This window comes from Panicum virgatum, chromosome 3K (assembly GCF_016808335.1).
Source record: "Panicum virgatum strain AP13 chromosome 3K, P.virgatum_v5, whole genome shotgun sequence".
NCBI lineage: Eukaryota > Viridiplantae > Streptophyta > Magnoliopsida > Poales > Poaceae > Panicum > Panicum virgatum.
The window spans coordinates 62,172,630-62,199,362 of record NC_053138.1 but is presented as its reverse complement, the minus strand read 5'-3'; the positions used below and the strand labels follow the sequence as shown (position 1 = coordinate 62,199,362).

The following is a 26,733-nucleotide window of genomic DNA, read 5'->3' as shown; positions in this document are numbered from 1 at the left end:
TGTCCAGCAACTCCAGCCAGTTTCAAATGGCCGGGGGAACACATATATATAGGCCTCCAACTTGAACTAGCCGTTTAGAGCCATTGGGCACATTTCTGCGTAGGCATCGGAACTTCCGGTGCAATGGCATCGGTTCTTCCGATCACTTATAGCTTGAACTAACCGTTGGGCCTTTCTGACGAGTTCTGCAGCTGAAAAATTGTACTATCGGAATATCCGGTGGTAGTATCGGAACTTTCGGTGCTAAAGGAATTTTCTAGAGTAAAAAACATGCTCTCTGAACAATAGTACGGGCATTGCACCGATGCCCTTTTTTAGCATAGGAATTTCCGGTGCTTATAGAAATCAGCTTCAATGTGCTTCGTATTTTGGCCATAACTTTTTACTCCGAACTCTGATTTGGATGATCTTGTACTCTTTGGAAAACTTGTGAAATTCTCTACAAGATTATGCTAAAGTCCATCTCATTTGACCAAATTTTGAGCATCGGAATAACCGGTGATAGGCACCGGTTCAACCGAACCGGTGCCACACAGAAATCAGCTTCTCCGTGTTTTGACCATAACTTTTTACTCGGAACTCCGATTTCGATGATCTTGTACTCTTTGGAAAGCTTGTGAAATTCTCTACAAGATTATGCTAAAGTCCATCTCATTTGAATAAGTTTTGAGCATCGGTCAAACCGATACTTGTCGGAAGGTCAGGTGCAGGGTCATAGGAAGAACCGGTGCTACTGATTTTTGCATAACTCGTCCAATTCAGTATTTCTTTTAGTTCTTTCTTCATGTTTTGCTTTGCTAACCCTTTTTAATACATTTTTGGGACCTAAAATGATTCACTTAACAAACTTGCTAGTTCCATTGATTGAGTTGTCATACGATCACCAAAATCACTCGAAATGGCATAAATGGTGCCATATTCGTTACAGGCGCATACAGTACCACAACTCTGCCCGGTACTAGTACCGGCCGGGGGCTAGTTGCTGGTTTCTGCGTTGGTGCGCTGAATGATCTCTGCAATCTGCTCCAATTTGTCACCGTGCATCCACCCACCAGGTGAGGTGCCTGTTGCCTGACTGTCCTCCTCCTGCGGCACACCCACATATGACAAATGGGGGCATGGGATCCGGCGTCGGCTGTTCCTATTATTGGAAATAAGCCGTATGCACGCCACGGCAATGTCCTCTCCAGCACTACCACTCGGCTAGCCAGGCACGCCATGGATGGATTCATCATTCATGGATTGAAGCAGCGGCAGGCAGGCAGGCAGGCAGCTCCTTCTAGCTAGCAACAAGTAGTGCCCACTGCTCACCATCGCCATGCTCGCCCATGCTCCTGAGTATTGACCGGAGTGGTGGTGGTAGCAGCGGTCTGCTAGCAGCTCGCCGCACTAGCTGCAGCAGAGGCACATATGCACTAGACTTCCCCGGAGTCTAGAGATTCCATGGCCGTACGGGGGGCCCGGCCCGCGCAAGCCGACAGAGGAGACAGCCTCTGACACCAAAGCGTACGGAAGAGGCGCCCGCCGGGCCGTACGGCGACCCCAGGTTTTTTTAATCTGACTGAGCACGTATTTCATTAAGAGGGTAGAGAAAAAAGTTACAAGAAGCCCGTCCACGAACTGCAGTTCATGGCCCAAGGCTGAGAGATAGTGCAAGATATATTACAGAGGTACAAAAACGTGACCACAACGAGAAAGAAAAGGTGTAAGTGATCTAAACCCTGCCCGGGCCCAAGCTACCGCCTCCTAAAAAACTCTATTAACGACCTCGTCGACCGATTGGGTAACATTATCAAAAGTTCTTCTGTTGCGCTCCTTCTAGATGGTCCAGAAAGTTATCACCAGGGAGTCAAAGCACCAACGATCAACTTTGCCAAAACGCTTCCGGCCAAATTGCCACCAATCCGTGAAATCAACGAAAGGCTGCTGTGGTGCTACTGCATGCCAGTTCGCACGCAGGAGAACTCTATACCAGACCTGCCGCGAGAAGGAGCAACCAACAAGCAGGTGTGATATTGTTTCGGATTCCTGGCAGCATAGGACGCAGGTGTCATCTTGTTGAAGATTATGCCTTTTCCTTCTTTCCGCCGTCCAGCAGCGATCATGGATGGCTAACCAGCCAAAGAACTTGCACTTTCCTGGCGCCCTCGTCTTACAGAGAGTTTTTGCTCCCGCAATAGAGTACTGACCGACGAAGAAGGCGCGGTAAGCGGAAGCAGTAGTGAAGACGTGGTCAGCGGTCCACTTCCAAAGGAAACGGTCCGGTGTGTTGGGCTGCAAGCTCGTGGATTCGACCAAGTCCCAGACCAAAAGGTAATCCAGTATCACCTGCACAGTAAGAGCACCAGTGATTAGGGTTGAAAACGGTCGGAATCGGTCGGGATAACCCCGTTACCGTTTTCACTTTTACATTTTAATACGAAAGCGATATCGAAAACGAACAAGTCGAACACGAATACGAATACGGACTCACGGTATATCGAAAACGAACTAATTCGAACGGATAAGTGTCGAAAGCGAACGGTCTACGGAAAGGTAAAACGGAAACACCGACCCGTACGATCGTGCCCAGTCATCCAACAAACTCGACATGAGTACATAAAAATACATAGACAAATGACGGTACATAGTCACAACCACAACTCACAACCGGAGGAGGGGCTGGCGACGACCGAGGACGACTGGACACCGGAGTCGAGGCCTCAGGGGACAAGAGCCAGAGAGGAGGCTGGCGATGGTAAGTGGAGGGAGAGGCGGAGAGAGGCAGCGGGCGAGGGAGGGAGGCGGGGACATCAAGGCCTAAGGGGTTGGGTTTGAAACTAGTTAGGCTTAAGCTGAAAAAACGGTATATCCCGAATTAGTGAAAACGGGATATCCCGATCAAATACGGGAAATACGAAAATGATCGGAATATAGGTCAAACCGTTTCCGTCCCGTTTTCGAATTTGACATCCCGTATTTCGTATTGATTCCGAATTTGTCCGAAAATATGAAAACGGATCGGTAAAATGTAGAAATCGGAACGGAACGGAACGGGATTTATCCCGACCGTTTTCAACCCTACCAGTGATGTCTTGTACCCAAGCTCGCTGAGAGCAACCTGCTGCCACAGTCCTACAACAGCGTGCATGTTGGCCAACCGCATCAAATAAGCAAGGCGCAAGATCAACAATGGATCGTCCCTGCAACCACTGGTCACGCCAGAATAATGCACAGGTACCATCGCCAACCTGGACTGAAATTGAGGCTTCAAACATGGCAGTAACAATGTGCTCATGTTTTACCAGTAGGTGCGACCACGGTCTGGAGGTATCCGTTTTTTGGAACCACAACCAGCGCATAAGAAGAGCATAGCCAAAGAGCTTCAGATCAATGATACCCAGTCCACTGAGCTCGGGCGGGCGACACACTTTGGGCCATGCCACCGAACAACAGCCCCCTTTTGTTGTAGAGTTGCCACTCCAGAGAAACGACCGTCGCAATTTGTCAATACATTTGATGACCCAAGGAGAGATCTCAATAGCTAGGGCAGTGTGGACCGGTATTGCTGAAAGTTTGGCTTTGATCAGTACAGCGCGACCTGCTTTGTTGATCAGAGATCCTTTCCATGTAGGAAGACAGTTGGCAACCATGTCGACCAGGGGCTGCAGATCAGTTTTCTTCAACCAAGAGATTGCAAGGGGAATGCCGAGGTACTGACAGGGAAAGGGGCCAGCTTTCCGGGGAAGAAGCACAATAAAGTCACTGTGTCTTCCAGGTCGCAATGAATTGGCGAGATAAGACACTTGTTCCCATTAGTTCTTAAGCCAGAAGCTTGCCCAAATATTTCCAGAATGACTTTGGCAATTACCAGATCTTGCTGTTTAGGAGCCACGAAGAAAACCATATCATCAGCATAAAAGAAAGCCCTTTACTTAACTTTGCAATCCAGTGGACCCAAAACACCTGAGTTCTCTGCCGTCCTTATCAAAGCATTAAGAGCTTCCATTGCAATAACGAACAAGAGCGGCGATAGCGGATCACCTTGCCGCAAACCTCTCACATGGCAAATACGCCGACCAGGTGAGCCATTGAAAATTATTTTCGTGCTGGCCGAGGAAAGGATCAAAGATATCCAATTAATCCAACGACGAGAAAAGCCCAAGTGCTCAAGTAACTGGAAGAGATACGACCAGTTAATAGTATCGAAGGCCTTTGCAATATCAATTTTCATTAGTGCGGAAGGCCTTTTATTTCTGCGCAGGAGCTTTGCTGACAGTTGGACTGCCGAAAATTTTCATGAATGACACGACCTCTGATGAAAGCGCTTTGGTTTGGCCGGACCAATTGTTGCATGAGCGGAGCCAACCTGGTGGCGAGCACTTTGGTGAAGAGTTTAGCGAAGCTATGAATCAGACTTATAGGCCGGTAGTCACTGATCTCAGCTGGGAGCTCTTTCTTCTTAAGCAACACGATGTAGGCTTGGTTGATGAGATACAAGCTTCTGCCATCAAGAGCCCAAAGAGCACGGAACGCGCGCATGATGTCCGGCTTGATAATGTTCCATGCTGTGCGGTAGAACAAGCCAGTGAAGCCGTCCGGCCCCGGTGCACGGTCGACCGGTATTTCCTGGATTGTCCGCCAAACCTCCTCCTCCGAAAAGCAAACATCGAGAAGAGAGGTGTCTATCACCAGCAGGCCAAGGAAAGTGAAGTCAAGATTTGCTTCCCAGCTGCACCGAGAACCCAGAATGTCATCAAAATGCTTGAAGAACGCTTCAGCCTTTTCCTCTTCTCGCACAAGGTGCGCATCACCAATGCGTATGCTTTCGATGTAATTCTTCCTACTCATGTGGCAGGCTTGTAGGTGAAAGAATTTCGTGTTCGCATCACCCTCGGTCAGGTAGGTAATGCGAGAACGCTGCCGAATAATGGACCGCTGGAGGGAAGCCAAACCTAGGCAATTTAGCTTCGCCTTGTGTCGGAGCGCCACCTCATGCGGCGCCAGCGTGCGGTTCTCTTGCGCACAATCAAATCTGAAGACAATTTCTTTGGCAATTGCGAGTTGAAGGCGCACGTTACCCACATGCTTAGCGCCCCACGACTTCAAAGCTGTTGCAGTGGCGCGTAACTTAATATCAAGCACCCTGAAAGCGTTGAGCTCATGGGCCGGGACCGGCGTGTTCCAAGCTGTGACAACCGTCTCCAAGAAACCATCAAAGTGCGGCCAGATGTTTTCAAATCGAAAACGTTTGAAGTGTGGGATGGCACAATCGGTCTTTAGGAGTAGGGGCGCGTGGTTGGAACATTCAGTGGAGAGTGCAGAGAGGCTGTGATCAGGGAAGACGTCAAGCCAATCATCCGAGACGAGGACGCGATCCAACCTTTCCAATGTGGGTGAGTCCCGCTCACTCGACCAGGTGAAACGACGGCCTTTAAGGCAGAGATCTTGAAGCGCTAGATCATTGATGAGGCGACGGAACGACCCATCATGCGTCGGTGCAGGTGACCATTGTTCTTATCTTCAGCTTTGTAGATAATGTTAAAATCTCCACAGATCATCCATGTATCAGGGCAGACCTGACGGATGCTTCTGAGCTCCTCCAAAAAGCGAATCTTGGCCTGATCGCCCTGTGGTCCATAGACTACAGTAATCCACCAAGAGTCCCCTGTCGCCAACAAGGTGAGGCGCGCAGTGAGGGAGAACTCCTTGTACACCGGACTAGAGGCCAACCAGAAACAACGATTCCAGGCAAGCACGATCCCCCACACGTGTGCGACGCCGGCAGGTCAAAGAAATCAAAGTCCGACCCAAGCATATCCCGGATGATGGTGTGATCACAGGAATCAAGTTTTGTTTCCTGTATGGAGACAAGCGACACCCACTGTTCTTCAACAAGTTGCCTTACCACATTCCGACGTGCCCTTGAATTTAGGCCCCTCGCATTCCAGATAAGCAGATTCTCAGCATTCATTGGTGCAATGATCAGCGACCGAGTAGAGCACAAATACTCAAGCAAGCGACTCAGAAGCCACGGCGCCAGCATGCGGAGCACCGGCCGGCAACAGCGTGTCCAGTGCCTCACACTGCGAGCGGGAGAGGGGAGAGGCAAAGGTAGCCGTATAGCGCTGGAACGCAGAGGCATCCGGCGGGCACTCAACCGAGGTCAACCCGAGCTTCTTCAACATGACGTTCTGCGCCTGGAGCTCAGGCTTCGTGGTACGACGACGAGATTTTTCTGCCAGTCGTTTGCTGCGCCGCACGAAAACCGAGAGCACAGGTGACTTTGCTCTCCTCCGTGGCGGGGAATCACGGAGAACGATCGGCGGGGGAGTCCTGCAGCATGCGGATACAAAATTATCTGCGACCTCTCTGACCGGGGACGACGCACCGGACAGGACTTGAATGGGCAGCGCCCGACGCGACCCTCTGTAAAGGGTAACATTTCGTACCGAGCTAGGAGGCGTAGCGGCAGTTCATCGTCAAAGCGTACTGATTCCAAATCCATGTGGCCCAGCTGAGGCGGTACGGTGGCCGGAGAAGAGACGGGAACGGACGCAGGATTCGAACAACGGGCAGGCGATCCAGCAGTGTCAAGGTCAGTCCAGGCGACCAGTCCGATCTGCTCGATTGGGCCTGTTGGCATGGCGACCAGGTCAACAGGGCCCAAGAGTGTGCACTCAAGCAACATAGGATCCAGCCCAGAAGCGTGAGATGACCCTGAGGGTGGGGTAGACGGCCGCTCCTCAACAGGAGGCAGGAAGGGCCATACCACTTTGTCGTGACGCGCTTGTCGGGGACGGCCCAGAGAAGCTTCAGCATGCATAGGGTCCAAGTCGTCAACCCGGGGTCCCCCGCTAGCAGGGGATGGTGAGTGGAGAGCAGCAACCAGTAGAGGGTCATCACGTGCGCACTGCGCCGCGCCCCTCAGGCCCACCACCGCTGACCAGCCAGCCCAGGTTTGAAACGACTGGGCCCACCACCTGGCAGCAATCGCCAGCGGCAACGAAATCCGCCGGAGCGCCTGGTCCACCGCCACCAGCACCGCCTGGTGAGGAATCGTCGAGCATGCGGAAGACGGCGTGCCGACCCGAGGAGGCGGACCCGGAGGAGACCGTGAAAGCCGAAGCTGCCGAGCGACCGTAGCGACCCAGAAAAGATGCCGCCGCGACATCACGACAGGTGCCAATCCGGCGGACCGGACGGCCATGGTTGCGCGGCCAAGCAGATCGACCCCGTTTGCAGTTCCTGGCGGAGTGACCTTCCCGCTCACAACGGAGACAACGTGAAGGGAAAGTGCACCTCGCCGCGACATGGCCGAACGACAGACAATTGAAGCACCGTCCTACAAGGTCGGCAGGTACCGGTCGACGTTGCGGAGGTGGGGGACGAGCGCGACCAACTTCCGACCGTAGTTGGCGCCTGTTCACCACGAACTGGAAGACGTCCGCATCCACCACGGGGCGCGCCTGTGAACGAGGCGGCGAGACATCACGACGAGGCTGGCGGCGAGCATCAGCCATAAAACCACCAACAGTACGGCGAGGCGGTGGCGGGATGCGACCTTGGGACATAGGTTCCTTGCTCTTCGAGAAGCGACCTTGGGGCACCGGCCCCTCGCCCTTCGAGGAGGTGGGGAGGGGGGACGGCCGCGGGAGGTCGCCGGCAGCGGAAGTGGATGCCCCGATCTGCTGCGCGGGATCGGAGGCCCGGATCTGCTGCTGCGCCTCCGGCTGCACGAGTACCGTGCGCACAGGGCCAGGCAACGGGGACGGGTGGCGTACCGCGTCGAGGTAGGGGGTGGACGAGGCCACCGGAGAGCGCGCCGCCGAGGACTCACCGGCGCTGGAAAGGGGGCTGGTGTCCGCCCACCGGTGCTCCTTGGAACGACCAGAGGTGCCTGGGAAGAACGGCGCCGCAGCCGAGGAGATGGGGGTGGACGACCGCCGTGGAGTGCGGCCGGCCGTGGTGGAGGCCGCCGGCACCGGAGTGGCGGCCGACGCGTGGCTGGGGAGGGGAGGGAGCATTTCATTCCTGCAGTAGCTCTCCTCGCCACGTAGGCGCAGCTCACCGTACGCCGACGCCGCCGGTCAGTGCGTCGTTGGATGCCCGGTCAGACAGCCAGACTCATCCAGCTTCTCCACCATCTCTCGAGCCACGGTTTTGCCTCTTTTTCGCATTATTGCACTCGTGGATTGGCTGCCACCTTGAATCCTTGATCGTCGTTCACCTGCTGATCAAAATGATCAAGTGATTAACTTAATTTTGTCGCCATCAGCATGTCCTCCTGCGACAACGCCCACATATGGCTATAGCCTATAGAGCCCGCGGAGCAGCCGCCCCTGAGGCCATGACGCGGGCGTGTAGCTTCTATTTAAAAAAATTGGACAAAATTTACTGTAGCAATTTTCAATTAGAAGGACTAAACATGATTTAATTATAAAATTAACTACCCAAATGAATGAGAAATTACGAGATGAATCTATTAAGCCTAATTAATTAATCATAGTCCAATTAGATTAAAAAAAATGTGTCGCAATTACGGTTTGGGTTGTGGAACGGATTTTGTCAGCTATTCACATTTAATACTTCTAATCAGTGCTAAAACGTTTGAAGTCCCTGTAATGCTGAAAATTTTTTGCTAAAACGTTTGAAGTCCCTGTAATGCTGAAAAAATTTTGAGATCTAAACAAGGCGTCCTTTCGTTTCAGTAAAACATTTGGGTCAATCTCTCTGCTGCTGACGCTGTCACCTCTTCCAGTACGCTTGTGAACAGAAGCGGCTGCCTCTCGCCCCGTCGGCAATTCATTAGCCGCAGCGTCAGTACCAAGATGCAATCAGCAAACGCACCAGTGCAAACTTCAGCAGTGTAAATTCAGGGCATCAAAATTTTGCAAAATATGCACCGTTGAGAAAAAAGAGCATAGTATGTCTACACCACAATAAGCGTCACTACATGGCAAAAACGAACAGGACATGGTGTTCACAAATCGACTGACAAAACAATGTAACTTTAGCAATGTCCCGATGCTGCGATCATTGGCAGATCTGCTCGACGGCCGCCACGATCTGCGCAGGCTGCACCACGGTGGCGTCCTCCAGGGTTGCGGCGTACGGGGTCGGCACGTCCTGCGACGACAGGCACATGACGGGGGCGTCCAGGTAGTCCCAGAAGTTGTCGATGATGGCGGACCTCAGGCTGGCGCCGATGCCGCCCGTCCGCATGCACTCCTCCACGATCAGCACGCGGTGGGTCTTCTTGATCGAGTTGCCGATCGTGTGCAGATCGAACGGCTTCAGCGACCTGATGTCGATGACCTCGGGGTCGTACCCTTTGTTCACCAGGGTCTTGGCAGCCTGCATCACGTGGTACCTCATCCGGGAGTACGTGAGGATGGTCACGTGCTCACCTGGGCGCACCATCTCGGCCTCCTCCAGGCAGCAGATGTATTCCTCATCGGGGATTTTCTCCTTCAGGTTGTACAGGAGGACGTGCTCAAACAGCACCACAGGGTTCTCGCTCCTTATGGCTGCCTTCATCAGGCCCTTTGCATTGTAAGGAGTAGAGCAAGCAACCATTTGAAGGCCAGGGATTGACTGGAAGTACGACTCGAGACGCTGTGAGTGCTCTGCACCAAGCTGACGACCAACACCACCAGGTCCTCGGATCACAACTGGGATCTTGAACTGACCACCTGAGGTGTAGTGGAGCATACCACAGTTGTTCGAGATCTGATTGTAGGCAAGGAGAAGGAAACCCATGTTCATGCCTTCAACAACCGGCCTGAGCCCCTTCATTGCTGCTCCAACTCCCATGCCAGTGAAAGAGTTCTCAGCAATAGGAGTATCAAGAACCCGGAGATCTCCAAACATATCAGCCAAGCCCTTGGTCACCTTGTATGAACCTCCATAGTGACCGACATCTTCACCCATGACACACACCGTTGGGTCCAAATTCATCTCTTCTATCAGGGCTTCACGAAGGGCCTCAAACATCAGAACCTCATGGCTAAACAGAAGACAAGATCAATGTAATCAGACATATGTAGATAATCATAAGAAACAGGAATCAAACACGAATTGCATTTCAACATCATGTATTCATAGAGGCAACAATAGCCATCATATATCATAACTTGCATCCCAGAGAACAAGACTTCTATGTTTATTTATGTTTGTAACCAGCAGGCCGGTAGCATATTTTATTGCTGTGACAGAGCTTGACAAAGTATATGGTTCTGATTGCCAGAGTTAACAGATTGGTTAATGTTGACAACTCAAGACTGTAATGCCCTGTTTACCAGTGTACCAACGTACATGGCTGAGTATAAAGTTTATGAGTCTAGCAAGTTCAATGTTGTTCCGTACTAGTAGGCTCCGGAAGAGTACATCTAGATGTGAACCAGTCTATTTCTAGTCACAACCATAAATTGCTGACACGGATTGCCTGAAAAGTAAAAGGCACTTACATTCTTAAAAAAATAGAAAAAGTCTTATTCAGTTAGAGACGTAATCATGAGGACAAGTTCATTTTCTCCTGCCAGATAAAAACACCATGCATATACCATAATAACCGCAAAGAGTCGCCTTACTATTTACACTTTCATTCATGTCCATAACTTGTCAATACAGCTCGCTTGAAGGAATAGGCAGTTTTATATTTCTAGTCAACCACAATACTACTTCAGTTTGAGCCATTCTAAAGGCAAATCCATTCGTACTTCAAAACAGAAGCGCCCTGCCACGCAAAGTCTACATGCCACACAGGGTAATGAGTAATGAAAATGTTTAAACCCTTACTGATTAACATATCAATGGTCAAGATTGTAGAAACCCATGGCCAGGTGTCAAATCTGTTATACCAGACTTGTATTGAACTCAAAGAAAAAGACTCGACGCAAGTTTCCAAATAAACCAGCCACGATACACCACATACCAGCATAGAGTTTTCAGCTCTGCTGCCAGCAAGAGTGCTCTAGTTGGGTAGTATAACATAATTGGCACATAAAAGAATGTTATAATAACTCTACTATTTCAGCACTAGGTAGAAATCATCATTCATTTACTTATTGTTCTCTCTGAACATTGAAGGTAGAAGGCAGTGTTCATCGAGAATATTTTTCTCACATCGATAGCCACATCAAATGTGCATGCGCGCAAACTGGGGTTGCTTAAACATGACTGAATTAAAACAAGTGCTGAACTGGTGATCACGATCACTAGAGTTAGTGAGCAAATCCACGTGGTGGAGTTTGATCTCTGCCATTTGTATCCAATTGGCCAATTCCATGTTTGCTACCAGTAAACTAAGAAATAAAGCATAGTCCTGCTTGCTGTGCTTAACTCTCGCAAATCCCGGTTAACAAAATTGAAAATCTAAGCCACACAAGTCCAATCTTACTCCGCGGAATCTAAAGCATATGTGTGAAAATTCTGAGTTGCAAGGTGGGTGCCAGCATCCGTTTCGGCTGCAAAAGGCAGGACTACCAGCCCTCTGAGCCTACTACTGATGATAAGTCATTGTTAATAGACAGCACATTCAGGACAGCTACGCCTGCTGATTTGGTTGAATCCGAGGCTAAATCTCATTTATAGCGACATCTAAACCAACTGGAATTGTTTGCGCAAACTAAATTACGACGACAGATTTGAATTCAGGTTGGCAGCACACATCTCAGAACCTTACCCGCCAGGCTTGGATCCAGCCGCCGCGGCCGCCTCATCCGCCTTCGCCTGCACACGACGCACAGCAACCCCACACAGAGCAAACAAATCAGCACGACGCGGGAAGCGCGAGCACATCACAGAGGAAGAGAGAGGATGGAGCCAGCACGTAACTGCAACGGCGCCGCGAGCCACGAGCCTGCCTCGCGCGGAGCCCGGTCCTCCCTTGGCCGACGCGGCGGCCACGCGCACGCTCCTCCTCGCCGCCGCCGCCGCTGCAGAGGCGAATCGAAGCGAAGCGCGTCGGGATCGGTCAGTCAGTCGGTCGGCCGCGGCTTCGTCAGCCTGGTCCGCGCGGCAGGAGCGAGCAGGCGGAGGCGCACGTACCTGGGGCAGCGGATCTGGGCTTGGCGGAGGCGACGGCGCCGACGCCGTGCAGCGTGGAGGACGCAGCAGCGGCCGCCATTGGTGCCGTCCCGTGTCGTGTCGTGTCGCGCTCGCGGGTGGTGGGTTCGCAGCGGCGGGGCTGGCGGTGGGGGGCGCTTTATAGGCTCCCGTGGGCGCCTCGGCGAAGGGCTCGCGGAGGAGGAAGCGAGGTGGGGAAGGCGGAGAGCACGAGGCGAGGAGCAGCGTCTTCGCGGCGGCGGGGAGGGTGGGCGGAGGCGCGGAGCAGGAGGGAGAGGAAGAGTCCTCCGTGCGCGGGGTCCATGCGCCGGTAGTCCACCTGGACGGCGACGGCCAGCTGGCGACGGGCCCCCACGCGTGGCGGTCGGGGGGCGCGCGTGGACCGGGTGCAGGTGGGTGGGCGCGAGCCTCGGTTCCATCGACGGCCTCCACCGCCCTCGTGGGTTTTGGATGGACCCGATCTGATCGATCCTCCCGCGCGTTGGCTTTGGTTGCACTTTACGGCCCAGTAAGTGGATTCGGCCCAAAGAAGAATGGGAATTCGGAAGCCCGCGGTAGTGATTGCTGCAGGCCAGAGAAGAGGAGTTGGGCCGTGTTGGCGCGGGCTGCCCTACGTTTCGTCAAGCACTCCCTGGTTAGTGCCTTAGTGGTTACCCCTAAAAAAACAAAAAAAAAACTCACTGGTGGTCGTACTCGAGGCCGTACAGGAAACGATGCATGCACATGGTCCGTCACATGGACGACGACGAGCGGATAAGAAGCCATTAGTTAGGCCAATTTCAACGAGAGTGTTATGCACGTTAAATTTGTTAACATGTATTAATAATATAAAGAGAGAAGAGAAAAATATTATGAAATGTGAAGAGAGAAATGACACTTTACTGGTACAATTTTTAAGATTCAGTCTAGATAACTGTGTTAATGAACTTCCATTTAAACTGCCCTTAACGGATAAGAGTAGGAAGAAGAGGAGGAGGTCGATGAATGGCAGGCAGACAGAGTGCCAGACAGGGAGCATCCGCTGGGCCAGCCATAGACCCATAGTCTTAGCGACCAATGACACGCACACGCCTTCCCGGCTGGGCTGGGCCATAGGCTTAGAGACCAATGAACCAATGGTACAGTACTAGCTAGCCCACAGACAGCATCCACGTAGTAGCGGCAAAGAAAGAGACAAGATGCTGCCTCGGTAATCACGTCTGAACCTGCAGACGTGGAGCCGTAAACAAAAACTCAATCAATCAACAAGCCGGACGCCTGGCTTCCCTTCGTCGTATATAGAAATCAATAACTAATCATCTAGGTCGTGTTTAGTTCATCTCCCAAAAATTTTTGAAAACAGAATCTTGTCATTTAGAAGTACTAAATAAAGTCTATTTACAAAACTTTTTGCATAAATGAGTTGTAAATCGCAAGACGAATCTAATGAGCCTATTTAATCTATAATTAAACTATAATTAGCAAACGATTACTATAGCATCATTGTTGCAAATTATGGATAAAGTTATTCTTGGGAATGGAGCATCACCCAAAATCCATTTAACGATATCCAATTAATATCCAGTTGATATTATATTAATATCCGATCCAATTCTAGTAAGCAGTCTCCACCCTCCAATCCAATCCAATCCAACCTCATGAACATCCACATCCATCCAACCAATCCTACCAATTCACGCCAGGCTTTCACACGTGTTGCAGCGAGGCCTGCCGATGGCGGAGCAGCGCGACCAGGCGCTAGGCACGAGCTATGGTCGGGTGTCCGAGGAGCACGCAGCTCCCACCAGCGCGCGAAGCCGGCCGGCGTCGGAGCGGCGCGGGCCTGCAGTCAGCGCGGCAAGGTGGAGCTGGCGCGCTCAGCGGTGCAGCGCAGGGCCACGCGCGTGCGGCTTGCGACGTGCACGGCAGCGGTGGCGGGTCAACCACAGCTAATTGGAGAGTGCCCATGGTGCCTGGAAGGCCTCCTTCCTCGCGAACCCTAGAACCCCCAGGGTGTTTTGCCCCATAGCCGCCGCCACAAATCGGGAGAGAAGAGGAGGGGAAGGTGAGGAACAGAGGAGGTGCAGAGAGGAGCCTAGGAGAAGGAAGAGCTGCGCCGCTGTACTCCGACGTTGCTGCCGCACCAGAGATCGACCACAGCCCGCCAAGGTCGCGCCCCTGCACGTACTGCTGGCCGCGCGTCCCCGCGCGCCCCCGCGCGTGCCGCTGGTTGCCCCTGTGCGCGCGTGCGTGGCTGCCGCCCAAGAACGCCGCCGACGCACCAGGAACACCGAGCTGTCGCCGAGCCCAAGGAGGAAGAAGACGCTGCCGCCCACGCTTGCACCAAGAGAAGGGAGCGTCGTCGCTGCTCCAGGAGCTCGCCAAGGAGGAGCCCCCGGTGTCGCCGCCGAGCATGAGGACGACGACGTCGACGTGCCCGAAGCCATTTACATAGTTCTCTTCATCTAATCCAATAAAATTTGGATTATCCTCTATCTTTTATCCAACAAAATCCAATCCTATTAGATTTAAAGTTAATGGATATCCATGTCCAACTAGATCCAAATCCAGCAAAAGCCAAAAGCCAAAATCCAATTGGATTTGGATTGGCCCAATCCATTTCCAGGAGTAGATAAAGTAGACTCATTAGATTCGTCTCGTGATTTACAACTCATTCGTGTAAAAAGTTTTATAAATAAATTTTATTTAGTACTATATATATATCTAAATATTCGATGTGATGTTTTTGTGTAAAAATTTGGGATCTAAACAGTGCCCTCGTCCTAGTAGTAGAAAAGAGCAGAGATAAGAATCTAGAAGCAGCAGCGTCACACTACACACACGTACGGTCCTAAGTCTGTAGCTTCCTGCGTGATTGCAAATCGTCATCAGGCTGCGATCGAGTCGACCGACGGCCGAGATTATTATTGTTTAACTGCGCCGCTTGGCCCAGCCCGCAAAGCTCTCCGGGCCGCGGCATATCTGCACCTAATCAGCTAATCTGGTCTGCCGCCACCTGTCCTCCCTCTCCATGATTACCAGGACCCAATCACCTAAGAGTAACTCTAACAGATTAATTTTCCCCTTTCTACTTTCTCACCATATAGAGAAATCTCCTTTCTCAATTTCAACATATATAGAAAAAATATTTCAGCAGATTAATTTTTTCCTCTTTCTATATGAAAAGGGAGATATGATGTCTCCCCTTTCTATTAGGGATTGGAGAGAAATTATTGGGGATTGAGAAAAAATAAAGGGGAAAGAGAGATGAAAAATCAATCTGTTGGAGTAGGTTTTTTCAACACCAATTCCCTATATTGAGAAAAAAAGTAGAAAGGAAAAAAAAGGAGAAGATCAATCTGTTGGAGTTGCTCTTACCTTGTGTACCAACACAGGACACGTCACCCCCCCTCTCTCCCCCACCTACTGTAGTACACGTAGTGGCGTGCTTGCAATCACGGCAATGCAGGCTGCTGCTCCCGCCGATAATCCTCTATTTTCTCGTTCACGGCTTGGCTGATGGTAACCCAACAGGTAAAGAAACGAGACCTTTCGCATGCTGCTTTCTGGATCGGCTGATTAATTACGATGGTACGCCACTCTATTTTATTCTTTTTATTTCACAAATTATTATGTACAATGCCACTCAAATTTATATTTTATTGATCGACCCAATGACCCAAAGTATTTAAAACTTGCATTGCATCCCCCTCGGAGAAAGAAACTCCAACAACTTTTAATGCAAATATATGCACACGTTTCAATTTGTTAACAAGTGCAATGCACAAACAACTAAACTTAAACATGTTATACACCACGACAAGTAGGCGCGCGCGAGAGGACACAAAGATACAAATTTATTTTACATATATTCTCCGGAATACAAATATCAGCACGTACGGAACAGTTTGAATATGGTGATCATGGATCTTCAAATTCACACCAACGGCCAGGACGAGAGCTGTGGCCTGTGGCACAGTAGGCTACCACATTAGCCCCTGGCTGGACTGACACGTACTTGTAGACATGGAGCACACAAGTTTTTTTAAAAAAAAATACTTAATGAATTCCCCAATTATTGCCGAGCCATCCATCATGCCATCAAGACATGATATGAGAACAAAGTAAGGAGCCCATTTCTGATGTGATGTAAACTGCATTGCCTTGGCCTCTAGCTAGCACTTCTCACCTCCTCCTAACCTTTCTGTTGTTACTCATAATGATTTGTTTGATTGCTGTGTCCTTAATAACCTCTGGCTGCTCTCTCAATCATTCTCACCGGATGCAGAATGAAGTGCGATTGGCTTTTGGGCGCAAGAGTCCAGCAGCTGGGTCATTTCAACCGACCCTGTGGGCTTTGGCCTCTATGATAAGTGACTGACTGATGCCCACAAAGGGGAGTTCATCAACCTAGCTAGTGTTAGTTTATTTTGTGTTTTGCCATGAGCGTGCAAAGCTTGTGTGGAAAATCAGCTCACACATCCCAATCTGATTGGATGTGTGGGTCTGCTTCTCAGTGTCCACAGCTGCCGCCTATGAATTGCGGCAAATTAAAGTGTGGTGAGAGGCTTTTATCGTAGTACATCGCTCTATTTTGCTAGCAACCACATGGGTGAAATAGTAGCCGTCTGTGCAAAAGACACCTTATGTCGTGGTAACAGACGCCATGAACTTCCAGACTGTTTGACTGGTGGGAACTGGCTGGGCTGGTTTGGTTCGAAATTGAAATGGCTAGGGGCTGATTTGAATTTGAAAGAATTTGAAATGGATGGAGGGATGGCTAGACCTGGCTGTTTCAGCCGCAGCTCCAGCCCAGCCAGTTCCAGCCAGCTGAACAGGCTGTTCGTCTTTGAATGCTTTCAAGTTATTGAATACACTTTCAAGTTGGTTAGCTTTCTCTTGATCCAACTCTCAAGGATTTTGATGAAAAGGAATGATTCAGGAACTCTTGTGGCATACAAAACATTTCCGAAAAGAAAATATTCTATCTCACAAATTGAATTCGATCTTATCATGTCAATTAATATCTCAAAGCAGAGCAAGCCAAGTCATGGGGTATAAAGGACAAGAAAAAAAAAACCCAAAAGCAATTCCCCTTTCAGAAAGCTAACCACAATTCAACCATTCTATCTGCACACCAGCTCCGTATGGTTGAGGAACGAGGACCAAAGTTGATCCATGCATTTTTCTCCCTCCCATTGCTCTTCCATGAGGGCCATACCCCTGCAAGTGACCATGACCAGTAGCTGTCCTCGCCTGCCGCCCAACATGTACTTCTTCAACCAGACCCATCGATCTGGTCTCATCAAACCAAAGCAGTGGGTGCCCCTGCCTCTGCAAATTGCATGCCCAAATTGTTACAAAAAAAAATGGCATGCCCAAGTCCAGCAGCTGCCCTCCCAATTCAGGCAACGTGACAATCCAATGCACACATCCAGCCACAGGATTAGGAAGGGCTGGTAGCACACTGCCGGTGATGGCACTCTTGCTTGCCCCCCATGTCTGTGCTTGCACTCTCTAGACACACCAATCATTCTCACGCAAAGACAACCACAAAACCTGCAACTACACAGCAATTAGCATTTACTACTAGCACAAAAGAATCTGTCTTCCAACTTGGACGAACTAACAGCCGATTATGATGTTTGTACTGTTGAATCGGCTTTGAGATTTGTGCGAGCACGGTCAGATGGGGTACTAGATAGGGTTTACATGAATCTCAAAGCAAGATATCAGCTTTCTTTTTCACCCGGACAAGATATTGAATTATTGATCACATAATCTAAGATGGCACCAAATGATGCACTTGGCATTTCTCGTGTTTCAATTCGTTCTATATATGCCACAATTTTCTACGAGTTCTTCCGACTGAATCGACGGTACCGCTAACTCGGCTTTAAGATTCGTGCGATCATTGTCAGATGGGCCGATCCAAAGGGTTTTGACCACAACACGAATCTCAAAGATGTGGGTTTCAGCAGCACCGTTAGCTGCTTGACAAGTGGTTCCATCTCTCTGATTTCTCTTTGCCCTGCCTTTGCTATAAAAGGAGCTCCCGTGCCACACGCCCTCCCTCGCACTGAACATTCTACAAGCCTCCTCCCTCTCCCTCCGTCTCGCACACGCGCGCAAACTAGAGCACACCTCGACGCCGCCATAGCCACAGCGAGCAAGCTCATGCTTCCTCTCCTGAACATGCAAGCTCCTCCTCCTCCTCCACAGAGCGGCGGCAAGCAGCATCACCAGCTGATGAGGACGGTGTCCATCTCCGTCCTGGTGATGTCGCTGCCGGTGCTCTACGTCTCCTTCCTCCACGTCCCGCCGGCCGCCCTCTTCAGGGACACCACCTTCTGGTTCCTCATGTCCAACTCCATCATCATCGTCATCGCCGCCGACTCCGGCATGCTCTTCTTCCGCTCCTCCTCATCCGCCGCCTCACGCTCGTCGTCTGACGGCGACGACGATGGTGGCATCCCCTTCGCCGTCTCCGGCGTCGAGCCGGTGGCCATCAAGAGCGGTCATGCGTTGTCGACAGGCGTCTCTGTCTCCGACGAGGTGGTCGTCCAGAACCAAGCTTTGGTTATGATGGAGCACGGAGACATGTCGGTGATCGCCGAGAACGACGACGACGCGTACGCATTGGTTGTCAGAGAAGACCAAACAGAACAAGTGGTGGCAAGCACGCTGCCGGAGAGCAGGGAGATTATCATAAGCCATTCCACCGGCGCCGGCGAGGCCGTCGACGTCGGCGCAATCGTGCCAGCAGCGGCGAGGCCAAGAAGGCTGGCGGCGAACCGGAGCCTCGCCGCGCGGGAGGAGAGGCCGACGACGTCGAGGCGGCGGCGCGGTCACAGGCCGTTGCACTCGCACTCGCACGCGCTCGTCCCCGTGCAGGACAAGAGCGTGGTGGTGAGCGAGGAGAAGCACCTCCGCCGGACGGCGACTGACAGGCGGCCGGCGCCGGCGGAGGAGGAGGAGAAGGAAAAGGAGAACGAGTACTCGAAGCTGTCGGACGAGGAGCTCAACCGCCGCGTGGAGGAGTTCATCACCAGGTTCAACCGGGAGATCAGGCTGCAGCTGGAGAAGGAGCAAGCAGCCGCCGCCTGATGACGCCCTGACGCCATGGAAATCAATCAAGCTCTCAAATCCAAGTTGCTAGGACCTTGGAGAATTTTGTTCGCGTGTGTGTGCTGCGCTTGTACGGGTAGCTGGTAGCTGGTAGCTTCTTCTCCGATGGCTCCTCTTAGTACTAGTCTGCTGTTGCAGCAGAGCAGTGAGGTGAGGCAGAGGGACATGGAAATCAATCAAGCTCCGAGTGAGATCTGAACATCAAGAACGGAGACGACGACGACGACGGTGAGCACGCCAAGATCGATCGAGATCGTACATGTAGCAGAGGATCTTTGATCTTGCACGCACGCGTGGGTGGGAATAAATTAAAGAGGATGCAGAGCAAGATGTGGAGAGTTGTATAATCAATTAGCTTCGTGGCTGGCTTTGTTATCCGCAAGTGTCCTCTGCGTACGTCCTGCTCCAAGATCGCCTTCGTCCTGTAGCGGTAGCCTGTCGGATGATCATCGAGGGGGTGGGCCCCACTGCAAAAACTCCAGCCCTGTTTGAAACGCCAGAATTTTGCTCTCGCAACTTTGTGTATGGACCGAATTGTTTCGAGTGAAAAATCTGCAGAATTCATTCATCATCGTTTGGTCGAAACTTGGCTTTGATTAGTTGCCTCTGTAAAAGAGGAAACGATGAGCATCAGTGTTTTAAAGGCGTTAAGGCGATGCGAGGCGAGCTAGTCCGTCTGGACGCCTAGGCGGCGCCTAGGCAACGGCTAGGCGACAAAGCGCTACTGTAATCCAAGACGAGCAGGGTCCGCCTAGACACCTAGGCAGCCTAGACACCTAGGCGTCACCTTTAAAACACTGATGAGCATGCAAAGAAATAGAGAGTTGAGCACTTCAAATTTTGAGTGAATCAGAAATTTATTTCTGAACTCATGTTTGCAATTACGCAGAATATAAAACCCCACGTCAAGATTTGCAGTACGCAGCAGGGACGACGGATCTTCTTCCGCCATCAACTGAAGATCACATCAAAACGGTACCGCTACAGTACTATTTCTGAACCTCTGACAGCGACAAGATCTTGAGCTCGTGATCTTTAATCTTCAAGAAATACGGGGATTTTTTAATGGCTCCGGGATAGAATCTAAACCCCTTTTTTTGTATTCTCTTGTTAGTTTGGCAAGACATGGGGATCCTGATGCAGGGGAGGAGCAGGCTGGATGTATTCTGAAGGAACAGTGATGCAGGCTTGTCATCCACAGTAACCTGCCCTGCCTAATGGTGAGAGTTACTCATAAGTAGGGTGGTGTAGCCTGCCACTGACAGGTGGGGACGACTTGTGTGTAGCACTGTGTGAGCACAGTCTTGTTGATGGTGACGACATTAGATATTTGTTTTGAGAAACATGGTTTAAGGCTTTAAGCATGATTATGCCTACCTGTTTAGGTCATATATATATGAAATTTTTTATTTTTCAAGTATGAAGAAATTATGAGTTATATGCCCGACAAAGCCATTTTCAAACATAAATAAACTTTGAAATTAATCCTAATCCAATCTCAAAAAAAAATTTAATCCTAATCTTGGCAAAAAAAGAGAGAAGAAACTAATCCTAATCATGCACTAGTTACCAGTTACCTCTAGCAGTTATTTTATAATTTGTTGGCTTATGATTGATTGCTAGAGAGTCGTAGTAGTTATCACCCAACCGTAGTAATCTAGAGAAGAGAAGCGCTGACATACTGCCACTAAACCCTAGCTGTCGCGTTACGTGTGTACTCGTGTCACATGAGACTATAAATTTAAGTTTGCGTGATTTGAACTACAGGCAGTAATCATTCACTCTCCAGCTTGAGTTGAGTTGTATCAAATCATTCACATCTGTTTTTTAATTGGCAAAATGTCTGAAAATTCAGGTTGGAAGTGTACAGCACAAAGTTAACCTTGTTACGTGTTTTGATGCTATTGGTCCTAAACTGAGTGAGGCCTCGTTTGGAATGGAGCAATTTGATAGGAACACGTGTCACCTTGGTTGCCACAATTTTCTAGAATTTCATTTCGTTCCAATAGTAACATGATGGTTGGGTTATTGATGCATATTTTTAGATTCATTAACATCTCCAATAAGATGTAAGTTATGAGTATTCTTAGAATAAATTTCTTGCAGAACTATGTAAATTGTTAGGATGTTATCTTGATTAACCATTGGGGAAGGACTTAGTATTTTCAAAAATAAGAACCTTTGTTTTAGCATGTGACCAAATTGGATTTAGTTCATTTATATAACATAACTAGGAGCTAGCTAGCCAAACCATATCATCTTGAGATCAAAAGGCTGATTTGATGGATCTGTAAAAGCTGAAAATGGAATAATGCTTGCCTCATCCCATGCATACACATCCATGGTTGTGCCTAGGAGATAAGGGACATGAGCCATGCTCTTGCAACCTCCATCTGTTGAAATTGTTAACTATACACAAACATACAAGCAACTAGACAACCATGCTTTTGTGTCCATATCTTGCCTTGACTACCTTCCACAAGGGACGTATCTCTACATTGACCCCATTGCACACTCGATTGTGATGTACGCACGATTGGAGCGTTGGAGCAAGGTAAAAGGACAGGGCAGTTTAACCTAACAATATATAACCTAGCCAATTTATTTGCTTACCAAGTGGTGATACCTTTGTGTTGTTTACTCCGAGAAAGTGTCAAAGTGCACAATTGTTTAGTTTATCTTCAGAAAGGTAAATTGCACTTTTTTTTTTCAGAAACTGATGCATGGTCATTGTTTCTGATCCTTGCTTGAATTACATGCTCTCTAGCTATCTTGGGTCTCAAACAATCTATAGATCGACACGTTGTGTAACTTGGCACCCGTATGTTGGACTCTTGGTGCCAATTAAGAGCACACCTGGCTTAAAAGAGGCTTGCTTTGACAACTAATTGCGTGTGGCTTATGACGGGAGCTGTCAGTGTTGTACGTACGACACTGAAAATCTGATTTCCTGAGTACAATGGCAACAGTAGCCTGATGGCTATATATGTAGGTGCCAAATCTATCCACTTGGGGTAGAGAGAGAGAGAGAGAGAGAGAGAGAGAGAGAGAGAGAGAGAGAGAGAGAGAGAGAGAGAGGAAACACACAAAGAAACACAATTGATCGATGTCGTCCCTGGACGGATGGGGTGTCGACACGTGCCACGCAGCCGGCTTGCCCTCTTGTGATCGACTTGACCTGGACGTACGCCGCGAGGCACGAGGCGATAGAGAGGTAGGCGTCGCCAATGCAAGTTGGTTCGGTGCCTGCCATGCCGGGCACGGCCTCGCTTTTCCTAGCAAGATCATCCTCAATCACAGAGCCTGGCCATGCCTCCATTGACGGAGACAAACGTACGCCGCTGCGACTGCATCATATTTTATTGCAGCCAAGCTAGCTTGGATCATCTTGCATTGTTGGAAGAACACGCGCTGCCTGCCTCCAATACCTTCCGATGCAGAGAGGTTAGATATAGTTGCGATTGCGACCACCGGGGTTTTCGATCACCTACCTTGTGCGTGTCTGTGTGGTAATAATGGCCGCGGTTTGAATCCGGGTAACTATGTATTTGTAAATTTATTATATTTTTAATTGAATTATGCGATCTTTGGTGTTCGAGTCTGACGTTGATAACCAAGAAGGATGTTGTCAAAATATGTTTCTAAAATCTGTTAAAATTAGAAGGGGAGCTAGCTAAGATACATCCGGTTGCACTGCGGCGAGGTAATATAACTGCGTGCTGCAAATTACCTGTCAACGCAGGCATACAATTAATATAATCTGCAACGTTGAATATGCATACACACGATCGAGATAAATATCTCATCATGACTACGCTTTGGAGAATCAGTAATCCACCAGAGCCGTCAGGCGATGCTTGAGAGAGAAATTAAAGGAAATAGCACTGCATTGACATAGTCTCTTCTGTCAGTAGCTACTTAGATGCAAAGCGGCACATCTATCTATCGTTTTCACTTTTCAGGTCGAGAAGATGCAGGAGGAAAGGTAGCTAGCAGCAGTAGAGAAGAAGAAGAAATTAGTGACGTAAAATAGCTTCGCAGCATGACATGATTAGAGGAAATCTTGGGGCGTAGCAAGTTATTAGCAACATGTGGCTGCAAAATTAAAGTACCCATGCATGTGAAGCAATCCGTACAGCTAGCACGGTTTTCATACATAGGCGTACAGTTAACAGTTCAACTGTTCAAGGCTTCAGCCAATCAAACTATTACTTGGCCACACACAGGAAGCAAGGCCTCGCTCTAATAAGTCGAGTTTAGTAATTAGTAGTGGACGATGTATCCGTCGACAATAATATATATAGCACATGTGGTGACTTCGTCAAGCACACATCTCATAGAGGTAGGTATGCGTGTAATCACGCATAGAGGTGAGTGCATGAGTATCTATATTTGCATATTATGTTTCAAAAAGAAATTCAATATTTTTTTTTTGTTGAGACGTGCATCTTAATGTATCCTTTCTCTCCCAAGTAGTGACAACAGACAGACCGCTAACCTTGGTTGGTAGTGGTCGCGCTAATAATCAAATCCACCAATGCTATGTTAGGTTTCAAACTGCGTCCTATTGCTTGGACTTAAACATGTATGACGACCAAACTGGCAGGTATTTATTTACAAACAGTACGAGAGAGTACCGTACATAATATTTGACGACCCAACCCAACGATGTACCGCCAATCTATCGATCCCAAGGCAAGGGACACACGACGTACGCGAGCAGCTTAATGTGGCCGCAACGCGTGGCGGGGACAGCCCGGGCCCTCGCCGTCGTCCAACAGGACGTACGGGAGTTCATCAAAGGATCATGCCGTACGGTGTTCAAAATTTCGGCGAAATTTCGTGAAATTCGCTGATTTCGGCCCCCTCTAAAATTTGAAAATTCCGGAAATAATAATTTAAATATATTTTAAAGTATTTTTAAAAATAGTCTAAAAATAAATTTCGGCCGAAATTTCGCGAAATTTGCTGATTTCGGTCATATCCGAAATTTTTTGTCAAACTAAATTGAAAACCCTGATGCCGTAGCAGCCATACACTATCCTCGTGATTATCATCTCTCGAGTAATCATGTATTTCAAAAAAAATCTCTCGAGTAATCATGCATGAGTCTATCCAGTGGCGAATCCAGCACTCATGTTCCTTCTCTTTTTTTTTCTCCCCTTCTTTTCTTCCTCACCACTTCTCTTCTTCATTCTTTTTTCCTAAGCATGAAGAAAGAACTTAGGAGGTATCCATTGATCTTGAAGAGGTAGGGAGAGCCCCCTAGCCCCCCCACTAAGATCCGCCCCTGTTGACCAGGATCCTCTTGCTAGCTATGATTTCTCAGTGCCACTATTTATGTCTCGTTCACAAGGAGTAATCCTGAGTACGTGCCACTATTTATGTCTCGTTCACAAGGAGTAATCCTGAGTACGCATGATCCTGGATACTATACATTATTGTTGAATCCTTTATCAGAATTACACACTTCCGACCATGCACTACAATTGGAGTTACATAGTCTATATAGTCTACACACGCGCGCGCGCGAACTATACTTCCACTCTAAAAAAGAACTATACTTCCTTTGATTTTTTTATATCTGAAGTAGGTTGGTTCAAAATTCTACAATTAATTAATGTTGTGCAACATATATACTAGTTAGTGAAACTGCTAGTATTCTGAAGAAGGTACATCATTAATGTACCTATGTGGTCAAAAGGAACCAATACCCATTTTTGTGAAATTAGGCATGGAGAGCTCAGATATAGGTCAAGATTTCGTTTGAAATAGTAGATATAAAACGGAGACCGTGCCTGACTACATTACATTCCATCGAAGTTCCAATTCCCCCAACATATATATTGCCCCATTGTTACAAAATTGACGGCAAATAAACATGCAAAGTAGTAGATCAATCACAGAGGACACGAGTGGAAAAAAAACCATGGGCGCTAGCCAGCAAATCTTCACTATATCGAGTGTGGTTACAGAACACCGGGGATTTACAATAATCTCACTCTTATCCCAAATGGCGGCTTACAAGAAGAATATATAAAGGAATAAACTCTAATCCATTCCGTGGGGGGCTTCGCCCCCCACCCCCACCCCCCACCCAACCCACCCCCAGCTGTCCCCGGGAGCAGGAGTCAGTTGGCCTTTATACGTATGTGAATGAATTTGGATCATAACTCAACACCCATTCTCATCCCTCCTCCATACTATGGCTTCGATCCTCCAAATATTACTTTGCTCTTGTTGCCTTCTTTCAATCTCCATTATTATTGTCCCAACTCAAACTCCATACATATTGAGCATAGATGCGCAGCACGTACCAAAGTATCATCGCTCTGCTCGCGTATCCAACCAGCTGGCTAGAAAAGGCTGCCTTATCCAACAATTTATCTAGTACTTACTCTACGGGCGATGTCCCAAACATAATACATGTCCTGCAGTGGCGGAAGCAGAGTTCAAAGTTGGGGGCAGTTTGTTTCTTCCTCCTCCTCATCTCCACTCATTTCTTTTCTTTTCTTCATCTTTTTTCTCTTTTCTTCTCATCTTTCTCCTTTGATTTTAGGCGGGGGGGGGGGGGGGGGGGGGGTAGATCCCTGAGTCTATCGTCATCGTGTTTAATCCCCAGGTGATTAGATGCAGCCATCAGCTCGAGTTGGACCACCGGTCGTACGTGTGGGTGTGTAGGAGCACGTACGGGTATACACGTATGCACTAAACAGAGGTTACTTGCCTGGGCCTGATGATGCCCCATGAGGCCATGAGTGGCTGGTAGAGTGGTAGTTGTACTGCAAGGTTATCTGACTTGTAGATCGTTGACTACAGGTCAGACACGAGTTTAGAGACAAGCTAGGAGAATTCTAGGGCAACAGTAATCATGGTACCACAGCGATTAGTCTTGGTACACCACCAGTGTTTTTTGTTTTTGTTTTTTTTAAATGCTTTCCATCCACGTAAAAATGTGTGACTCGCCCATCGACCAGTACTGTATGGGTTGGCGTATGTGACCAACATTGTGGAGCCGGGGTGAAGACTTCATCAGGAACAAAGGAAGGAGGAAACCTAGGCATGGAAACAGTGCACACACCGTTGCGTACTCAAACGCAGCAACCTATGGGTTGTTGCGAGGTCGGCCGGGCTATGGTTGCTAGCGGCTACGACGCCACCCCTACCAGTGCGCATGCACATGGGCCGGCGGCACATGGCGACGCCGCGGCCGGTGCACACCTGGCGCCGGCCGCGGCCACGAGCGTCGCGTCGAGCGGACGGGCTCGGGCGCTCCGGCGGCGAGGTGAGAGCGAGGAAATATCTGGGACGGCGACGCGACGCGCCGGGCGAAGGCGACCGCTCCCCGACCGGTACGCGACGCCCACAATAATGCAGCGGACAGGGACCCGGCGCCGGCGCATGGCCGGCGGCCCGCCCGCCAGCGCCGGAGGCTCTAGAAGCCTCCGATCCGCGCGTGCACCCGGGGGCCCTGGCGCCGTGACAGCGCCCGGCCCCGGCGACGGGCGGACACGAGGAGCTCGTGGCGACGCGACACTGCTTGCTTTGCTACATCCTGTACTGTCATTCAGAGGTTAC

General features: G+C 49.5%; 2 protein-coding genes across 4 annotated transcripts; one reads left to right on the top strand and one right to left on the bottom strand.

The window, feature by feature from the left end:
• Nucleotides 1-8,839: 8,839 nt before the first annotated feature.
• Nucleotides 8,840-12,290, bottom strand: LOC120700153 (pyruvate dehydrogenase E1 component subunit beta-3, chloroplastic-like). 3 transcript variants are annotated; one of them, XM_039984355.1, is made up of 4 exons: nt 12,031-12,290; nt 11,818-11,918; nt 11,666-11,712; nt 8,840-9,988 (listed from the first exon to the last, which is right to left on the bottom strand). In XM_039984355.1, exons 1-4 carry the CDS (start codon nt 12,107-12,109, stop codon nt 9,016-9,018), a joined length of 1,200 nt encoding a protein of 399 aa, XP_039840289.1. In that variant the 5' UTR covers nt 12,110-12,290; the 3' UTR covers nt 8,840-9,015. The 3 variants fall into 3 exon arrangements, with proteins under 3 accessions (XP_039840289.1, XP_039840290.1, XP_039840288.1); XM_039984356.1 differs by having other exon boundaries at nt 11,818-11,915; nt 12,031-12,288; XM_039984354.1 differs by having other exon boundaries at nt 11,666-11,918.
• Nucleotides 12,291-18,089: 5,799 nt separating this feature from the next.
• Nucleotides 18,090-19,666, top strand: LOC120700154. Its single transcript, XM_039984357.1, has one exon. It carries the CDS (start codon nt 18,205-18,207, stop codon nt 19,132-19,134), a length of 930 nt encoding a protein of 309 aa, XP_039840291.1. The 5' UTR covers nt 18,090-18,204; the 3' UTR covers nt 19,135-19,666.
• Nucleotides 19,667-26,733: the final 7,067 nt, after the last annotated feature.

What these genes read in the sequence shown, in the direction of transcription:
- LOC120700153 (XM_039984354.1), bottom strand. Translation starts at nt 12,109, where the DNA reads ATGGCGGCCGCTGCTGCGTCCTCCACGCTGCACGGCGTCGGCGCCGTC. An exon ending in GCCCAGATCCGCTGCCCCAG is followed by an intron (nt 11,919 to 12,030) that starts GTACGTGCGCCT and finishes TCGCCTCTGCAG; the next exon opens with CGGCGGCGGCGGCGAGGAGG. An exon ending in GCTGGATCCAAGCCTGGCGG is followed by an intron (nt 9,989 to 11,665) that starts GTAAGGTTCTGA and finishes TCTTCTGTTTAG; the next exon opens with CCATGAGGTTCTGATGTTTG.
- LOC120700154 (XM_039984357.1), top strand. Translation starts at nt 18,205, where the DNA reads ATGCTTCCTCTCCTGAACATGCAAGCTCCTCCTCCTCCTCCACAGAGC.